This window comes from Lepidochelys kempii, chromosome 10, assembly GCF_965140265.1.
Source record: "Lepidochelys kempii isolate rLepKem1 chromosome 10, rLepKem1.hap2, whole genome shotgun sequence".
NCBI lineage: Eukaryota > Metazoa > Chordata > Testudines > Cheloniidae > Lepidochelys > Lepidochelys kempii.
This window is the reverse complement of record NC_133265.1, coordinates 47,168,027-47,184,257: the sequence shown is the minus strand read 5'-3', so window position 1 is coordinate 47,184,257 and position 16,231 is coordinate 47,168,027. Positions and strand designations below refer to the sequence as shown.

At 47.3% G+C, this 16,231-nt stretch overlaps 2 protein-coding genes across 3 annotated transcripts in view; one reads left to right on the top strand and one right to left on the bottom strand.

Annotated features, from left to right (window-relative positions):
- Positions 1 to 12,297, top strand: part of LOC140918562 (collagen and calcium-binding EGF domain-containing protein 1-like) — an 85,884-nt gene extending 73,587 nt beyond the window's left edge. Inside the window, exon 11 of the transcript XR_012161238.1 lies at positions 12,268 to 12,297. The gene's annotated coding sequence lies outside the window, so the exon portion shown is untranslated. The remainder of the gene's footprint in view (positions 1 to 12,267) is intronic.
- LOC140918564 (cytochrome P450 1A5-like) lies at positions 4,063 to 13,722 on the bottom strand. 2 transcript variants are annotated; one of them, XM_073363288.1, is made up of 7 exons: positions 13,640 to 13,722; positions 9,105 to 9,969; positions 8,112 to 8,238; positions 7,453 to 7,542; positions 7,238 to 7,361; positions 6,902 to 6,988; positions 4,063 to 5,003 (listed from the first exon to the last, which is right to left on the bottom strand). In XM_073363288.1, the coding sequence occupies exons 2-7, from the start codon at positions 9,936 to 9,938 to the stop codon at positions 4,697 to 4,699; spliced, it is 1,569 nt and encodes a 522-aa protein (XP_073219389.1). In that variant the 5' UTR covers positions 9,939 to 9,969; positions 13,640 to 13,722; the 3' UTR covers positions 4,063 to 4,696. The 2 variants fall into 2 exon arrangements, with proteins under 2 accessions (XP_073219389.1, XP_073219390.1); XM_073363289.1 differs by having other exon boundaries at positions 7,453 to 7,482.
- Positions 13,723 to 16,231: the final 2,509 nt, after the last annotated feature.

The window sequence follows — 16,231 nt, the reverse complement described above, 5'->3', positions numbered from 1 at the left end:
GTTGATGCAAAATTGGTGGGGCTAAGGGAAAAGTGTTGTCCAGGACTGTCATTAGAAGGGGAGGTGTTCAGGAGACTGTGTGCTGTCAACCCTGCTTTATGGTTCAGGGATTCGGAATACATATTCTAGGCACATCACGAGATTGAACATGACGCAGTGATTTCCCTACACGGCCTCTGGGGGGCTGGGGGTGGTGTACACCCCTCCTGAATTTCCCCAACATCCAACCCTTCCCCCAGTTTTGTGAACTAGTTACATGCAGTGTTGCCAATTTAGTGATTGTTTGGAAATTTGAATTGAAATTGAAACATTAATACACATTTTAAAAGCATATACAGTGTGGGATAAAATACGTGTATCTGAAAGAGTATAATAGATTTGAAAAGTATGAACATAGACTAGCTTCCTTGTACAGCTGTTTATGACAATGTCAGTGCATTCATTTTGGTGATGTTGGCCAACCTAATAATTTCAAATTATGATTTGTAAGCAAAGTCTAAATGAGCTCTCCCTGACAGCTAGTGATGACCTGGGGGCTGGGGGGGAAAGGCTTCAGGACCAGATTGTATTTACATTCACACCTAATCTACCTAGGTATCCAGCAAACAGAGCTGTGTTGCCCAAGTGATAGATTTTGGCTGGGGTTGGGTTACAAATCACTTGAATACACAGGGAGGGGGGAGGTTATTAAATGTTATTTTTATTGTATGAGTAAAGGGCAGTAGAACTGTACTTAGCCTGTGCTGATTGAGGGCATCCAGAGAGAGAGGGTGGGGACAGGTGTTTTGCTTGATGGTCTGCCTCAGTCACAAGTACTGTTTGATCTGCCCCTCTCCACTGTTTAAAGACAGAGTGGTTAGGCTCCATAGATAGTCTTTGTTCTGTTAAGTGATCACTACAGCTGAAATCACTGATGATCAGGTCTAAGTGCTTAGACCTGCTGTGGGACAGTGTTTCTGTGGCAGAGACGGCCCAGTCTGCACTAGCAGCGAGGTTCCCCCACTGAGAGCTCAGCTGAAATCACTGAGAGCTGCTGGAACCTCAAGAGACCAACTCGCAGAGGTCACAGTGGCAGGTGGCAGCAGCAGGTGATGGCCCAGGGCCATTGGCCACAGAGCAATGGAGTGAATGGTGGCACAACGAACAACAGTGGCCAGAGCGAACAGTGAGCAGCTGGAGGAACGAGCAAGGTGCCTTCTTGCCCCCTACCTGGGAGGTGAACTCATGCGAAAGCACCTCTGAACTCTGAGTCTCCACTGACCAAGGACAACACCGGTGAGTGTTAATGAGGCTGTTAAGAATGTTGGAGACACAACACAGTTCATGCGAACAAACATGGCTGTGGCATCGTACTTTCTGTTTAAGCAAGAGATACCACACACTACAAACTGGAGGCCAATGTTAAGTGCATGGTCACTTGTTCATCCTGAAGTTGAACACTGGTTCCGAACAAGACCAGCAAATGCTCACTAGCTTTCTGCAAGAAACTCGACTGACTGGCTAGACACATGTGGTGCAACAGTGAAAGACTCAGCAGTTGAAAAAGTGAAGAACTCTCCCACCACATTCAAAAAATTTGCATACATGGCTGATGAATGCACCAATGCAAATAGGCATCAAGTATTAAGTCATTGTGTACGTTATCTTGATGTCAGTGGTAGGCCAGTACATGCATTTCTAGATGTTCAAGTTATAGAAGACTGAATGGCTGCATCTGTGACAACCCACATCTTAGAAGAGTTAAATGCATGTCAATGGGACCCCAAACAGACGGCTGCTTGTGCATTTGATGGAGCTGCAAACTTCTCTGGAAGACATGGTGGAGCACAGTCTTTACTCAGCGAAAAGCGTAACCCTAATCTCTCCTATACACACTGCAGAGGCCATCTACTCCAACTAGCGCTGGTATGAGCTGCAGACTCTTCAAAAGACAATTACAAAGCTATACATTTAATGTCTTCATTATATTTTTTTCAGCAAGAGTCCAAAAAGACTGAATATCTTGGAAAATACAAAAGATACACTGGGACTGAAGTTCAAATTAGTCCAGTCTGGGAAAACCCTCTGACTTTCTCATGAGCGATCCTTGGCTGTTGTCTTAAAATTACTCCAACCATTATTACTGGCTTTGGAAAGTATCTACCAAGATAGGATGGATCTAAGTAGTGAGGCTGGTGGATTACTTTTGTTACTACGTTCAGGGAAGACTATTGCCATTCTCTCTCTTGTAAGTCTACTGTTGAAACCACTGGGGTCATTAAACGATGCCATCCAGGCATCTGCTACAACAGTAGTAGATCTTTCTCCAGAAGCTACATTTGGATCAATCAAAGAGCTATCCATTGAAAAAGTACTGGAAGAAGCAAAGACTTCAGTCCAGAAGTTGACTAATGACTAATATTATATTTATAAATAAATTTGTTAGTCTCTAAGGTGCCACAAGTACTCCTTTTCTTTTTGGCATTTATATTGAATCCTTAAGTGAAGGGGACAAGAAGTGTTTGTTAAGACAACTGAAAAAGTACACAGACTTGATTCTTAAAAATCTACAACAGCGACTTCTAGATTCTATTCAGCCTCTACGTAACTTTTAAAGATCCCTGTCTTATAAAACACTGACAGACTCACGATCTGACACCTCATCAGCCCTGACCCCCCACCGCCCCATCCCCGTAAATTCGAAACCCCCTCCCCCCCCATTTCAATTCCTCGGGAAAACACTGAGCATGAGATGCCTGCATAAGATTCTGAAAATGAAATGGGAAGACAAAATACCAAACAGAGGTGCTGAAGCATGCAGGACTGACATACTTAGAAACCACTATCAAGAAGAGGAGATTGCAATGGCTCGGTCATGACAGGAGAATGGGAGGACAGGAGACCATATCCCCAAGAATATTTTGTACAGCGAGATTTGGCATGTCTCTAAAAAGCAGGATACCACGACATGTGCAGAAATGATATGAAGTCGTTCAACTTCAATGTAGACCGCTGGGAGGAGCGTGCAGAAGCCCGTCCAATCTGGAGGGAACATCTGGCACTGATTGCAGCAGAACATGAAGTGGTTTTGAGCCAGAGGATGGAAGCAGAGCGAGAAAGAAGAAAGCAGTGTGCTGTAATCTTGGACTCCAACTCAGACAACACCTGGAGCTGTGAAATTTGTACCAAGCTGTGTTCCTGTCGAATTGGGTTTGTCAGCCATAAGCAGATTCATCAGACACCTAATTAGACCTCTTACCAGTTTGGCAGGGATGGTTGCCAATGATGTTCAGGAGACAATCTCTTGAATAAGAGGGGGCCCATGCAAAGGAAAAGTTTGAAATTCCTAGTGACAATAAAGTTTGCTGGATTCCAGCAGCTGGAGAGATGCTCACTGGGACTCTGCTCTCAAATGCAACTTCCAGTTGGGCAGTGTTGCCTAATGGATAGAGCACTGGACTGGGCCTCAAAAGACTTGGGTTTGCTTCCCAGTTGGGTGATCTTGGGCCAGTCACTAGCCATCGCTCCATGCCTCAGTTTCCCTATCTGTAAATTTATGCTGATCTCATTTGCAAAGTGCTTTGGAATCTATGGATGATGCGAGCTAGGGCTGACTATTATTTGCTTTCACTTGTTCAGAAATGCAATATCATTTCATCCTCACTTTCTTCTGCTGGCACCCACAGCATTTCAAAGGTTCTTTGGAACCTGCAGTGGGATCACGTGACCTTTTTAGCATACGAGAGACATGGGTCTGAGCAACAGTTACTTGCTAACATCAAAAGGTTCCTCTATCATGTCATGCTTTCTCCCAGAATGAAGCCTAGTTAACATTCCCCACCCCTAGGGCACTTCTGCATTCCCTTACTTAATTGTTAGTGTTCAAATCTTGCCAATTATCACAAATTCTAACCTTCTCTTGCTATTTGCTTACATCCAATATGACTTACAAGCCATCGCTGTCACGTTCCTGTTTTCATGGGCTGTCTTACAACAAAGAGTTCATTCATCGAAGCTGCCTCAGTTTCTGGGGCTCTTTGGAGGAAATCAAACAGGTCCAAGAAACCAGAAAGCTAATCCATGTAAACAAAGTTGTTTTATTACCTATGTTCATTTGGGAGTGAGATGCTGAACTCTTTCTTACCCTCCTTGACAAGCCTAGCCTTCTTCTACAATGTAATAGACAATACTGAACACAAGGGTTAGTTGTCAGTTGTCCTAGCTCCAATAAGGAGTTTATTTCAGCTGAGGATCTACCTCCTAAGATGTCCATGGACCTTAATACTCTACCTGGATGAAGGTCATCATGACATTTGGGACAAGCTTAGGTTCCAGCTTAGCAAAGATCTTAAGCACATGTATAACTTTAAGCACATGGGTGGTCCCAACGGCTTCAACTTTTGGCTGTCTGTTATAAGGAGGCATTAACGGAATACACCTTAGTAGCATTCAAAGAGGAATTCAGCAGAGAGCCCCAGCTATCATGCATCACCCCCAAAAGCAGTTACACCTGTGTGAACAAGCCAGGCTACCCTGGCATGTCTGTCATGATTATACAGGTGAGGGTGATGGAGCTAATTAATGGACGGGCAAGACAAATCAATACAGATTAGTCAGATAGAAGCTATATTGGGTCCAATTTATCTTAGCATATGCCCCTAAGGATGAAAATTCAAATGGGATCTCCCCTTGCCCCCATCCAGTGTCCAGAGGTGACTCACTCTGAACTCTGGATTGGGAAGCGCTGCTTAACCTGGAAGTGCTCACACCTCTTGTGTTTCATTAGCAGGCCATACAGAGGGGTCATGTCCACCTTCTGTCCATCAGAGATGCTGAATTCCAGCTGCTGCAGCAGGGTGGTCAGGAAGAGGAAGACCTCCCATCTGGCAATGGTCTCACCAAGGCACCTCCTCTTCCCCAGGCCAAAGACCAGTATCTTCTCCCCATCGGTCTTGTTTACTTCAGTCCCTCCGGCACAGAGAAAACGCTCTGGGTCAAACGTAAATGGTTCTTTCCAAAGCTTCCTAGAATAGCAAGAGCAAAGCTCCTGAAACTTCTGTTCTGCTGGTGCCTTGAGAGGGAATGCTGGAGAGCAGGGAATTCAGCTTGGATGGGTGTCAGGAACAGCTTCAGAACCGGGCCTAGGACACATTGACATCCACGCACCTTTCTCACTCAAGAATGCCTTTTCCATTTAAAATAACCTTCAGAAGGCATTGGGCCAAGTTAACATCTGTTGTAAGGCCTTGATGTTACTGGTTGGCTTTTGCACTGAAGCCTGAGGGGTTAGATCCCTTATAAACATGTTTTTAATCCTCTCTGAAGTTACAGTTAATGTTCTCATTATCCACTAATGTCTAATCCTTTTCTGAATCCTGCTAAGCCCTTAACCTCAGTAGTATCTTGTGGCAATGCACTCCACAGGTCAGTTGTGTATTTCACAGATTATAAGGCCAGAAGGAACCTGTTGTGGTCATCTAGTCTGATGTCCTTTACAACAAAGGCCCTAGAACTCCCCTGAGTTCATTCTGGTTTGAACTAAAGTATATCTTACAGACAAACATCCCATCTTGATTTATAAATTGCCAGTGATGGAGAATCCACCACAACCCTTGGAAAATTGTTCAAATGATTAATTACCCTGACCGTTCAAATTTGCACCTGACTTCTAGTTTGAATGCATCTAGTTTCAGCTTCCAGCCATTGGATCTTGTACTTTTGTCTGATAGATTGGAGAACCCTCTATTATTACATTTCTGCTCCCCAGGTAGGTACTTACAGGCTGTGATCAAGTCCTCTGATCAGTTTTAAATTTGCTGCTTTCTGATGCTATTGAATATACCCTTCCTCCTTTATTATGAGAGGGTAAATACAAGCACTCTGTACCAAACATTATTTTGTACACTCTACCACGTCCCCTTCCTATTCAGCTGCCCTCTCAACTAAATAGACCCAGTTTTTTCAGTCTCTCTCCATATGCAAATTTTTCTAGACCTCTAACCTTTTCCATTAGCTGTTTCTGGACCCTTTCCATCCCTGCTCTGTCCTTTTGGAGATGGGGTGACCAGACCTGGACACAGTATTCCCAGGGAGAGGGTGTCATTGATGTACAGAAGAGCAGTATAATCATCCCAACTTTTCTACATGGGGAAACTGACTGGAATAATTGTCATTAGTTATACCAAAATAGCTATAGGCCAATAGTTATTCCATTATGCCGGTAAATTTCCATATGTAGACAAAGCTCTCGGTGTTTTTCCCGACCCCATTCCCTGTGCACCCTGACCCCATTCCCTGTGCACCCTGACATTCTGGTTGCCTTTTTCACCTCCGCTGCACACGGAGCAGAGATTTCCATTGAGCTGTCTGCAGTGACTCCCAGGTCTTTTTCCTGTCTCACAAGAGATTTCTCCCTGATCCTTTCATCAGCAAGGGCTAAGGTGCAAGTCAGGCCTACAGACCCAGCAGATTCAGGGGGAAGCTTGATGGGGACCAGGGCTATCTGTGTGGAGTCTGTGGCCTCAGCAGCCCACCCAGTGCTCCTTGACAGCCCAGTTCCAATGCCCCACCCACTCACCCCTCCCCTGCCCTGGCCATCTCTGTGTCTTCCCACAGCAGAAATTCCCAGTCCTGTGGAGAACGGGGAAAGCACAGAAATCCAGCCAGGGCCACCTCATCGAGGTTTGGTTTTTTTGATACAATGGGGCAGGGAACATTCCTTCTTGTTTGCTTGGAAAGTGGCTAGTACATCATGGATGCCACCACACAAACACAGCACCATCCTGATCTGTTTGTCCAAGTGCCAACCAGTCATACTGAAGGTACATGGTAGTGCCATGTTCTATGCGACTAAATGGGGGCTGGTACATTGATCTGAATGGATTGCACACTATTACCCTATCTGGACTCTGCATATACTTACTCATCGTGATTGACTTGCCATTGGTTGACAAAAACACAGAGGTCCTTCGGGATGTAGTAGCCATTCAGAACTGTATCTTTCGTTGTGCTGAAGGACAAGAGTGAAATTCTTAAGTTTAAAAAGCTGCCTCTGTGTTCTCATATTAATCAATTCCTGGGCCTGTTTAAGTCAGAATTGGGCCCAGAGGAGATCATTTTTTTGAGCATTATTGTACTTTCTAAGGGCTGGGTTTTGCATCTCTCACACTGAGCGGACCATCAATGGAGCGACATGCTGAATAAAGGTACCACTCAATGTGTTATGCCCCTACATCTCCACTGCATCCGTAGCACTTACCAGTGAGGAATGGTGAAGGGCAGGAAGGAGGAATGTCTGAACATCTCTAAGATAAAGGCTTCTGTGTAAGGCAGCATGGGCCGGTCTGAGAGTCTGGGTCTCCTCTCTCTGCCAATGGTCTGATCTACAGGTTATAAAGACGAGGAAAAGGACAGTTGGAATCCAGCCTTCTAGAGAGAGACATTTTAACTCTGTGACTGAAAACATACATTTACCTAATTCTTCCTGAATCTTCTTCTGAATGTCTGGATAAGTCACAAGATACATGAGGCTCCAGGACAAAGATGTTGTCACAGAGTCAAACCCTAGACAGACAGAGAGGAAAGACAGATACTAGATGAAGACAAGTCAAAGGGAAAATTCAAGCCCTGGGCTTTAGATTGTCATCAGATTTTCCTTGCTTGCACACCAGGTTTTGTCCAACTCAGAAAGGTGTGATAAAAAAATTCCTAGTTAAGGGTTTTTACACTTGCTCCACTCTGTGCTTAGTGATGCTGATTCGTCACTGTATTATTTCAGTTTTATACGGGTGGAACTTCAATGAAATCAATGGGGTTTCCCCAGTGTAATTTAGTGATGAGTCAGGACCAGTTCTGGTAAATAGGGATACAAAACTGTCTCTTGGGAGCTTCATTTCCCCAGAGTGCTGTCTTCCTACAAACTCTTCCTCAAATAGTAGAAAGCCTCCTGGGGTCGTTGCTGGTAGGCGTCAGGGTGAAAAAACTAATGTGATCTGTTTTCTGCTACTCAGAGCAGCTGGATGGAGTGTTCTTATGGGGGGAACAAAAAAAGGACTAATATTTATCAGAGTTTCTTGGGATGCAAAAATAGAAAGTGGTTTCCGATTTGAAAACCTGAATTGGAATGTTCTTACCGGCTCCGAAGAGGTCATTGACCAGGTTGACAATTTTTCCCTTCGGGAGCTGAATGTTGGCATTGGCTTCCACTTTATTCTCCTGACTTTGCTCAATCAAGGAGTCAGTGATGTCTCGAATGTTGTCCTGAAAGAGGAAAGTCCAGAGGAAGATGGCATGAAATTCCAGATCACTAGGCAGGTAAACTGAGAGGTAATGAAGAGCAATCTACTACTGAAGGGATGCTGTGCTGGAAAGTCCAGTACTCCCATGTCACAGAAGTGTGAGTAAATTCCAGTCATGACAGGACAAGGAGGTCAGGAGAATATTTTCTTCCCCTACAGTCAGTAGGTAACATTTCACCGAGCCATAAAAATAAGGAGATGAGAATATACAGCTTGGAAGTGCAGGATGTCAGAATGATCCTCTTCTTGGAAAATACAAGACAAACGTGCTAAGCAAATTAACTCTTAATATGTGCCTAGGGAGAGAAACTTATTAATATAGAAACTAGGGTAATTTGGGTCCTAAGATGCTCCCATAATAGATAAGATGAAGATTCATTTGTAAAATTCCTAGAGATAATAAAATGCTATTTTGGCTAGGCAGGTTATCAAAAAAGCAGCATAACATCCATTCACTGTGCACCTTTCCTGACTTTTATTTAGGTGGATGGTGGAATGAACAGGCTAGTGTGTGGGCGCACCATTGCCCTCTGTTGATTGACATCAGTACTGTTCAACAGTGTGTCATAGGTACTAGGCCCTGTGTTGCTAACAGCTAATGGATGTTCTTCTTTAGGTCAGTTGGTAGGGACCTGTGCATTTGGACAAGGGTATAAATTCTATCCCAACCTTTCTATGAAGTTTTGAATGGCCATCATAGTAACACTGGTGAGTGCTTAGATTTGCTACAGGACAGCCTGCTGCAAGAGGAAAAGTAACTTGCAGAAGCTGAAGGGCACAGCACAGAAGATCATCTCAGGTGTGAGCAGATTCCCCCTAGGCTCTTACCTTCTCAAAGCTCTCGTAATGCTCTTTGACAATGTCCTGCAGGAGCCTGAGGAACCTCGTGTTGAATTCCATAAATTTCTTCATGGTGCGGTTCGGGAGATACTGGAGCACTGGGATGAAATCCACTGGATTGCCGGAGGCAGCCACATCCCCAAATTCCTCCGTCACATTCACTATGCTGAGCAGCTCCTGGTCATCATGGTCATAACGGTTGCCAAAGCACATGGCAGAGATGACATTGGCCACAGAGACCACCACATACCGAAAGGCGTCGAACCTCTTCTTCTCTTCCATCAGTTGCAGCAACTTTCTTATTAGGTAGTCAGCTTCTTTGGAGACGTGCTCCTCGAGGAGGCAGGTGGACGAAGAGTTGGGGCTGGGCAAGACAGAGAAGGTCTTCAGAGCATTCTGGGCCAACTTCCTGCGAGCTCTCCACACCTCCCCTGAATCAGTGCTGAAGGTCAAGCTCTGGCCATCTGTAATATGGTGAAAGCTGTAGAGATCAGGGCGCCCCATGAAGTCCTCCCCTTGCTTCACCAGGGCTTGTTTGATGGTGTCCAAACCACTCAGCACCAGCACAGGTCTGGTGCCGATCCATATCTGCATCACATCTCCATACTTCTGGCTCATCTGAGTCAAGGTCAGGTGTGGATTGCTCCCCAGCTCCAGCACGTTGCCTATCAGGGGGTAACCCCTTGGTCCTGGGAGCCTCTTCAGCCCCTTGGGGATCTGCTGCCGGAAGGATCTGATGACCATGAATGTCAGACAGAAGACAGCAGAGGCAATAAGGATCTCGGTGACTGAGATAATGCTCTGGCTTCCCAGCAGTGACATTGCAGCCTTCCTCTTCAAGGGACTAAGAAGCCTGAGAAAATTAAACAAAAGGAGGGTGTTGGGTGTCTAACTTCCTCAGGCTGCTAAGGAAATGCTAGCCTTATACCTCAAGTGGACCAGACTCCACACAGGGCCATGACACACTCAGGCCTCCTTGCATTAGAACTTTGGGGGATCCTTTCTTCATAAACCCTTCCTGTGGGTTGGCCATTAGCGGGGATCCAGCCCTTTGACCCTAGAGCCTCTTACCTGCTGGGATATTCCTCCTACACTAGTTCTAGTTCCAAGAGCACAGAACAGGAGTCAGGAGATCTGGGTCCAAATCCTGGTTCTGCCACAAACTTCCTGGGGAACCTTGGGCAAGTCACTTCATCCCATTGTGCCTCTGCTTCCCATTGGCAAAATGGGACTAATCATACTTATTAGCTCAGGGGTGTTGTGGAGCTAAATTTATTAACAAAATGTTTGTGATGCTCTTGGGGATCTGCAGGTGGAAAGAGCTCAAGAACTGCAGAGACTTGAAGTGCCAATTAACATTTCACTTTCCTCTTTGTGGAGTTGATTGGTTTACTGCAGCCCTGCCATGGAATGAAGAGAAATTGACAGGGCAGTTTGAAATACACAAGACCCATCAGCATTATCTGAACCCTGGGAGACATGGGGGAGGAATCTACTGCTCCATCATTATCCTCTCTGGCCACTGATTGTTAGGAATCAGGACATAGACAGTCTGACCTAAGGTCAGAGTCAGGAGCTGAGCCAATGATTAGAGAGGACATTAGCAGGCAATGATCAGGTGCAGGACATAGGGGCAGGAACCAGAGATGAGGCAAGGAACAGGAGCAAGGCAGGAATTGGGAGCGAGGGCAGGAGCCAAGGACAAGACGGGAGTGGAGCAGGGTTGGATGCAGATTGCAGGAGAGAGGCAAGGAGCAGTGTCCAATGCAGATGCAACAAGGAGTCTACAGAGATGCTCAGACAATCCAACCAGCTATAGATGATTCGTGCCTCGTGATACTGGGGGGGGCACAATGTAAAGGGAGGGGTCACATGAGGCCCCGATGTCGCCTCAGGGAGGAAATTCCAGCCACACCTCCCTGGGCCACAGTGGCCATTCCCGCTGGCTCCTGGGGGGCTGGGGCCACAGGAGTGGGGAACATATGTCTCTGGGTCTGGCTGGGGCCCGGAGACTCACAGCACCAGTGTCTCCCTGGAGCTTACGGACACCTCAGCAGGGGCGGTGCAGGGCACAGGCAATGCTCCTACCTCCAGCTGAGCAAAAACCAGGAAACCTTCTCCCAGCACCTTCCCCAGTGACCCCTGTGCCCAGCCCAGGGACCACCATGCTCTCCTCATCCCACCAGAGTTACCTGCAGAGGGGCAAGAGGTTCTGTCCTTCTTCCACTGCACCTCCCACTGGCAAGTTTAGGGCTCACTCAGCCACTCTCCCAGGCAACTGGACCTGGGTGGGGAGTAGAAGGGATGGACTGCTGCCAAGTCCCCAGCTGGGTTCTTGCAGGCAGCCACCAAACTGGACAGAGCAGTGACCCAGAGCCACCATCTTCAGCCAGTGTGATAATCGACTCCATCCCACCCCTTCCACTCCCTGTCTGGGCCTGGCTGCCAGGAACAGGGGCCGAGTGTGCCAGGGGACAGGCACAGTGGGAAAAGGACGGAGCCCCTCTCCCCCAGCAGGCCGAGCAGAAATCTGAGGAGAGGGGGCAGGGACGACTTGACCGCACACACCCCACCACCCACATGTGTCGCCTATGCAGCCAGCTCACTGCCTGACTTAAGTAGTGGATGTGAGCCAATCAAGTGATCCAGGGAGTCCCTCTAGGACTTCCTGTGGGGCCCGACTTTGCAGGAGCAGTAAGGGGCTACTTTGTCTGTCTGTCTCCCATGGTGGCAATGCAGCAGTGTCTGTAACCCAGGGCCTAGGCCCTAGACCCTCTACAGCAGAACACTCAGATCCTTCCATTGATTGCCCTTAACAAGTTGGGGAAAGATCCTCAGCTGGGTTAAACCAGTTCAGCTTAATTGATTTAATGGAGCTGGCCCAGGATCTGGCCCTAACATTTACCCACAGTGCTACAGGAGATACAACAGTTATTCCTTCAAGCCAGGGTGCCACTGTGAGGCAACTGGTGGCTTTGACAGTGCTGCACTTCTGAAATGCATCCGATGAAGTGAGCTGTAGCTCATGAAAGCTTATGCTCAAATAAATTGGTTAGTCTCTAAGGTGCCACAAGTCCTCCTTTTCTTTTTTAAATCGAGTGTGTATTTCACTGTCGGAATTAATGCTAACGATTTATTATTTGCATTGCAGGAGCACCCAACAGCTGTCGTCAGGACCAGGGTCCCATTGCTCTAGTACAGAAAGACACAGGCCCTGCCCTAAAGAGTTGACGAGTTTGAAACGAGACGTAAATGTAACCAGATGAGGGAACTGGGGACAAAGCATTAGTGGAGCAATGAGAAGATCACACTGTGGCATAGACCAGATAGTGCTTACCTGAATCATTAACAAGGTGCATTGGTTGAAAAATGGAGGAGGGAAGGAAATTGCAAATCAAATCAAATCAAACAAATAAATCCAAGAAAATGGTCTCCGTTTTTGATCAACATTTTGAAGCCGTTGAAATTTTTCAGCAAGCTGATTTGTTTGATCTCTATAATCTCAGGGCTCCATGAATGTCAGTGACCCCGAACCATCTAAAATTGGCTAGTTTCTTGAAGGTGGCCCAGGCTGAGAGGCTGAAGGAGGAAAGGATTGTGACTCAGTTCAGGGAGGGTGTTTTGTGCCTGGAAGGAATTGCAGAGATATTTGTGGGACGAGTGGAGAAATGTCTGGGTGACCGATGAGCCAAGCCCATGAAAACTGATGTTTTGTTGCGCAGCGTAGTGCATTGAACTGTATTGACTGATCTAGGATTGATTTCCTGCTGTCTAACTCAGGACTAAAAGTAAAACCTATTCTACCTCCCATATGGACAGATCCTGACAACTCCATTATCAAATGATCTCCTTCCCATCAGTTTTGGATCATCCTCTAGAATTTAATCCAAAATGAGATCTCTGCTAGAGAATTCTATGAGGGGGCAGTCCCAAAAACATATAGAAAAGCTCTCTCTGTTAAATTCTGTTGGTTTTTACAGGGATTTTTATTGAACTCTCTTAGATTGCTATAGAATCCTATTGGTTTCTTCCCTGCTAAATTCTATAGGGATTTGCATAATGGCAGGTCTGCTGAGTTCTGAATAAGTTTTGTCTTGAAAGAGCCCCAGTTATTTAGGCTATTTGATACATAATTACAGCCTTCACATACGTTCTTTGAGCTGAACGGTTAGCGTTATTTGGACCCTTGTTATCAGAATACTGGCCAAGCTTTTCCAAAATGACTAGTGGTTTTGGGTGGGCCCTGGTTTTGGGTGCCCCGGAGGGCTGGTTTTCAGAGAGTGGGTGCTCAGCACTTTCTGAACATCTGACCCCCTTTTAAGAAGTCTCAAATTGGGCTCCTGTAAAATGGAAGTCCCCAAAATTGCTTTGGAATACCTGGACCAGCGATGCACACATACAACACATCTGAGAGAGACCGGCCCTGGACAGCCACTTCCTACTGTCCCCCACAAGTATTTAAACTAACCCTTGTTTTTTAATATATTACAAAGATAAGGGCTGTGTGAAGCAGCCTACAGTACCTGTGTGTCCCAGAGGAGGGATGGTGCTTAGGTTGGACTTGCCACCTGTGGCGAGAAGTTCTTTGGTGACGGCGTGAGGAGTCTCTCCCCAAGGGGTCTGGAACTCGCTCTTCTGGACAGTGAACTAGGTTCTCCCCCTCAGGCAGGTTGAAGGATCACTTTCAGACAGCTTTCTATGCACCTCCCCTGAAACCTGATTGGTCAATCATCCTCCTATCGCACTGCAAAAGTATCCTCCAAGCCACCTGTTTTGGAACTCCAGGCTGACTAAGGGTGAGGGGCTAGCTCAGTGGTTTGAACATTAGCCTGTTAAACCCAAGGTTGTGAGTTCAATCCTTGAGGGGGCCGTTTAGGGATACAGGGCAAAAATCTATTGGACTAGATGATCTCCTGTGGTGTCCCTTCCAACCCTGGTATTCTATGATACAAAATAATCAACAGAGTCTCCTCGTTGTGCTGGACCTGATCCAGAACCCATCAAAGAATTCCGCTGGACATCTTTCCATTGACTTTAGTGGGACAGACCCTTAGTCTCCATGGCCAGCCTCCAGCTGACCAATGCATATTTCACTCTCAGCAGCAAAGGCTGGATGGCAGAGACTGTGGTCAAGAGGACCAGAACATGCTCTTGCCCAGCCTGGCAGTTCTTTTCAGTAAAGAACTTCATTAAAAGACCATCTTCTCTGGATGTGGTTGTGAACTGATTCATAAAGAATTTGTTCTCTCCCAACACAACTCTAGTGTCTGTGGTGCTGGAGGGCAGAGTGAGCATGCGGGCGGGGGTAGGCAGCGAGGGGGAGGTGAGGTCAGGATGTCAGAGACAGAGGGCAGGATGGTGCAGAGTGGTTTGTGGTCTGCAATCAGGACAGGAGATTGTTGCGTGTCAGGAGCCCATTCAGAGGCAGCCCTCCCCTGCCCCCAGCTCAGTATCAGGTTAAAGATTGCCCAGGTTCGCGTGAGAAGCCATTTGGCTGAATTTCACCACTGTTTCCCCTGCAGCCAAACAGAGTGAGTTTGGGAACAGAAGGAGTGGAGAGTTCAAGGGGGACTGGGAGGTGGGGTAGGGAGCAGAGCCATTCGTTCCTCTGCAAGCACCTTTGACACATGGCAGGATGTGATTTGCGTGAGAAGGCAGTAGGGCCAGATAAGCAAGAGCTGCACTTTGGGAAAGTCCAGGGCAAGGTGCAACCAGCAGAAAGACCCTGACTCCTCCATGCCTCTCACACACTGAGTGAAAACCCACTGCAGACACAGAAGCAGAAGAAGCCTACCTGACCTGTTCCTTATAGGAGAAAAAAATCCTCCAGAGCACAGGGGACGTGTGTTGACTTTGCAGCCTCCAGCTCCACCAAGGGGCAAGTTTTCAGCCCCAGTCTCTGGGCTGACTTGCCCACCCTGTCTGATATGGCTACACTGCTACAGCCCCCATATAAATGAGTAGCTGTAATGTGGGGACAGAGGGGGGAGATTTCCCTTGCCTGTTAGATATAAGATACTTGAAAACCCTGTCTGCAAAAACTAGCTTCCACTCCTGGGCTTCTAGAAATTGGTTGGGCCATATGCTGTGTTTTGCGACGTGGAATCAGCTGGGGAAAGGCCAGCGGAGGGGAGAACAAATATTGATTTTATTTGATGGAGAACTTAGAGGAAACGCAGATGCGAGAACTGCAGCCTGTGAGTCAGATTTCATGGGAGCGGCCTCTGGCTTTGAACATCTCCATATTTTGGTTGCTCAGTTGAGGCCATCTTGCGATTGATGTTCAGAGGTAGGGTGTAAGGCAGTGGTCCCCGAACTGTAGGGGGAACAGTAAGGGAGGCACAGTAGCACCCAGGACAGCCCGGACAGGGGATGGGGAGTGGGGCCACACAACCCCGCTCTGCCCCCAGCTCCGCTCCTGGCCCCGACCACAGTCCTGCTCCCGGCCGTGGCTCCTGGCTTCTGGTCCCCAGACTCGGCTCCCAGTTCCTGGCTTCTGGTTCCTGGACGTGGCCCCACTCCCAGTTTCTGGCTCCTGACCGTGGCTCGAGCCCTGGTCCCAACTCCCCACCGTGGCTCTGGTCCCACATCCGGCCCCGGCTCCCTTCTGCAGTTCCGAGGGACCTGGTAAGGGAGGTGCAAGAGCAAAAAAGCTTGGGGACAACTGGTGTAAGTGATTTGGGGCAGGGACTGTCTGTATTTGTACAGCACCTAGCACAGGGGGGGTCAAAGTCCAGGACTGGGACCCCTAGGTGCTACCGCAATACAAATCATAACTAAATGCTGATCACCAGCAGCTCAAATTACTCCAGTTAAGCTCCTTTGGGGGAAAATCTGACCCAAGATGTCTTACAAAATCAGACTGTTATTTAAGGTTTCTGCTTGGTTATACCTCACTGATTGAGCTTTTCCAAGTGGTACAGATCAGGCCCCACTCAGGTGCGCCCCCCCCCCATAGCAGACAGGTGTCCCGCAGGCACCCTGCCACAGTCCTTCCCCCCCACACACACCCTCAAGGGTCCTGCCAAACACTCTTCTCATACTCTCTCAGGCTGAGAATCTCACAGGTGAAAGTCCCCCGTCGCAACTCAGAACACTGCGGGCTCTGCCACCGT

Excerpts from the sequence above, each read along its gene's own strand:
- LOC140918564 (XM_073363288.1), bottom strand. The coding sequence starts at position 9,938 with ATGTCACTGCTGGGAAGCCAGAGCATTATCTCAGTCACCGAGATCCTT. Across the intron at positions 7,543-8,111 it reads CAATGACCTCTTCGGAGCCG|GGTTTGACTCTGTGACAACA; the intron begins GTAAGAACATTC and ends CTGTCTGTCTAG. Across the intron at positions 5,004-6,901 it reads TGGCAAGTCAATCACGATGA|GAAGCTTTGGAAAGAACCAT; the intron begins GTAAGTATATGC and ends TTGCTATTCTAG.